The sequence below is a fragment of the Manduca sexta genome, unplaced genomic scaffold, assembly GCF_014839805.1.
Source record: "Manduca sexta isolate Smith_Timp_Sample1 unplaced genomic scaffold, JHU_Msex_v1.0 HiC_scaffold_1124, whole genome shotgun sequence".
Taxonomy (NCBI): domain Eukaryota; kingdom Metazoa; phylum Arthropoda; class Insecta; order Lepidoptera; family Sphingidae; genus Manduca; species Manduca sexta.
The window spans coordinates 1-3,000 of NW_023591958.1; the positions used below are offsets into that span (position 1 = coordinate 1).

Here is a 3,000-nt window from a genome sequence, read left to right on the forward strand (position 1 = left end):
AAACTTTATTTAGGGGGGGGGGGGCAGGGGCGGTTCTGTTCGACCACAAAATCTCTCACCCCTGGTTACGACAACGTCCCAATATTTTAAGAACTTGTATAACAAATATTAAAAAACGACAACAAAGCAATAACCACCAAATAACCAAAGATGACAAATTTAAATACGTCTACTAAAAGAGATTCATTATAAACTATGTAGGATTGTTATATTTTTTATAACATTATTGTTCTCCCTTCATACGGGCAGGCAGAGATGTACCACATCCACATTTAGCCAGCACACATTTTACCGTGTAGTAAGATACGAGTTTTTTTACTATACAGCATCAATTCCAGACAGACTAAAAAGCGAAATCATTTTACGACCCAATAATTGAACGCTTAGTACGGCATTTGTAAGCTAGCACGTTCACATAAGATTATGATATTTTTGTAGTGTACCTGGTTTTGCAGTTTGACAGAGACCAAGGCCTCCTTGATAGCCTTTATTCTATTATCCATCATGTCCGAGGGCGCCACGATTTGAGCACCTGTGGACAATTACAACAATATTATTATAACGGTATTATAAAGAAATATTACAAATATACATATGCAAATAGAGTCTTATTTACCGCAAAAGATTTTCGTAAAAACTATTCTTAAATTGACGATATTGTGTATGGTAGTCCGCCTGGTAGATACCATCGTATGTTTATTTCTACCACCAAGCAGCAATGCGCGAATAAAGCAGCGGTTTTTTATTCAAAAAGGGAACGACTACCTCTTCTCGCTTATAAAAACCTTACCAGCCAATGCATAAGCGAGTGCGACCTCCGCGATCCTCTTAACAGATGCAGCATGGTCGATTGCGCCGGAGTCGGTCAGCAGGCCGCAGTGTCCGTGCGAGGTGTACGGGCAGAGGCACACGTCGCACGCCAGCAGCAGCGACGGCAGCTCCGCGCGGAGCCTTGGCAGCGCTCGGATCACAGGGTTCTGCGCCGAGTCCGCGTGCGAGCCGGTCGGGTCCTGGAACGGGATATATCCATAATAATAAAACAAAAACATACATCACGCCATTATTACCGAAGTAAGCGGAGGTGCAACCAGGGCACACAGTTTTCGCCATGTGTGATCAATCCCATGATGTAATAGGAGGCCTGTCCTGCCTTATGGGAGGCAAATTTCAGCCTCCAGAGTGATATTGAGCAGGAAAAGCTCATACAACGTTCAACGACCCGGAATTCTATACAGGGACCTCAGATATTTTTGATGTTTATTTGTTCATCTACTATAACAAAGCCCAACTCGATAGCCTAGTGCGAGATGGCTTGTTATGTGGTGTAATATGTGTCTACTCGGTATAATGAGAAATTTTGACGTAATTTCGATAATTAGAAATACGCATAAACGACTTCATAATATTTTATATGACATTTGAACAACAGACCAAATTAACATAAAGGCATAACATGAAAAGATTATATCCGAGCAAGTGATTATAACGTGGGCGAAGACTCGAGCACGTTCTAGAACGTCATTATAATTTGTGTAAATTATAGAAAAAACCATCGCACAACTAGGGAAATTGGTATGTTATATGTTTACACAGCTGTGTCAATAATTTTCATTGACTTTATATCAGCTGCATGTCGAATATGCGACGCTAAGTTATGTCTTATTAATTTAAATGTATAGTTTCCGAATAGAAAATGAGTATACTAGGTTGTCTCTCTTATGTCTCTCTAGTGTGTCTGACCAGCTACTATCGCAATGTATATTTCTGCCTCCAAACAGTATTGCAGAAGGACTATGAAGTTTGTACGACATTGTAGCTAAAGTAATTACTTGGTATAAAACATTTAAAGCTTCAGGATGGAAAACCACGGTAAAACAATGCTCTAAACTATAAAATTGTAGATGGCGGCAAATCGTGAAGATTACAGATAATGGCAATAACAGACTTGCTTGTATCTTCATTCGAGTATTTATAAAAAAGATTTCACGCAATATATAAGATTTGTTAAGAGCAAATAGTATCTATATAAACATTAGAACATTTTATTAGAGTTAACCTATGAGGTGTTCAGTTACCAACCCGGGCATGTGATTGACAATGATGTAATCTGGGTTAGACATTTGACATGTTCAACAGTATTAAAATGACTCAACGTAATTTGATCTAGCCTCAATACAAGATTTTATGGAGCGGTGTATATGGTAGGCTATTCTTAGATAGGAATGAGCAATTGAATGTATTATGTCACTGTTGATGCATTTTTTTTTCTATGTTATAAGGCCAGTACAGTAAAGAACACATAGGTTATCTAACAATTTACTGGAAGTTTAATGAGTTAGAAATATAACTTATTACTTATATGGAACCTGAGCCAGAAGATAATTTTTAAGCAGAAACTACACCTTGCCAATCTTAAATCTGAGTATTATATTCCTCACTGACATATTGGTCATTATACTATGTAAACCTTCAAATCCTTTAAGAAGAAAAAAAATACCTTGGGCAAAGTTTCAATGATTCCAAATATAAGTATGGATTTGAGTCCTTTCGCCACCAAATCTTTTAACACTGGGATCAGCTCGTTGATACCATATCTATATACATTTGGCATGCTGGCCACTTCTTGTTTAGCATTGTCGTCTTCTCTGAAAATATAATACAGTTTAGTAGAAGCACATACTGTCTCTTGAATAATATAAAAAACTAGATGTTAATTCCCACAAATTGATTAAGCTCAGGGTTCCATCCTTAAATGAAGCATACCATGATACATCCTTTCCATCTCACTATTCAAGACACACTATTGAAAAGAATCAATTTATTATCTACGGTTGAAATGCTAATTGACTTGAGCAACATTTACTCGAAATTTTATAACTAAGTTAAACAAACACAAAAATTGAGCTGATTTTATATATCGACGGTCCCTACATAAATTATCGAATCTGCAAAATTGCATATCACTTGTTTAGTGTTAATTACAATGGCGATAAGCACTTC

At 37.1% G+C, this 3,000-nt stretch overlaps 1 protein-coding gene across 1 annotated transcript; it reads right to left on the reverse strand.

Annotated features, from left to right (window-relative positions):
• Positions 1–443: 443 nt before the first annotated feature.
• LOC119191158 (delta-aminolevulinic acid dehydratase-like) lies at positions 444–2,677 on the reverse strand (the record flags this gene model as incomplete). The annotated part of the gene is made up of 3 exons (XM_037445047.1): positions 2,498–2,677; positions 791–1,010; positions 444–532 (listed from the first exon to the last, which is right to left on the reverse strand). Coding segments are annotated over exons 1-3 (423 nt in total), but the record flags the coding sequence as incomplete, so codon positions are not given.
• Positions 2,678–3,000: the final 323 nt, after the last annotated feature.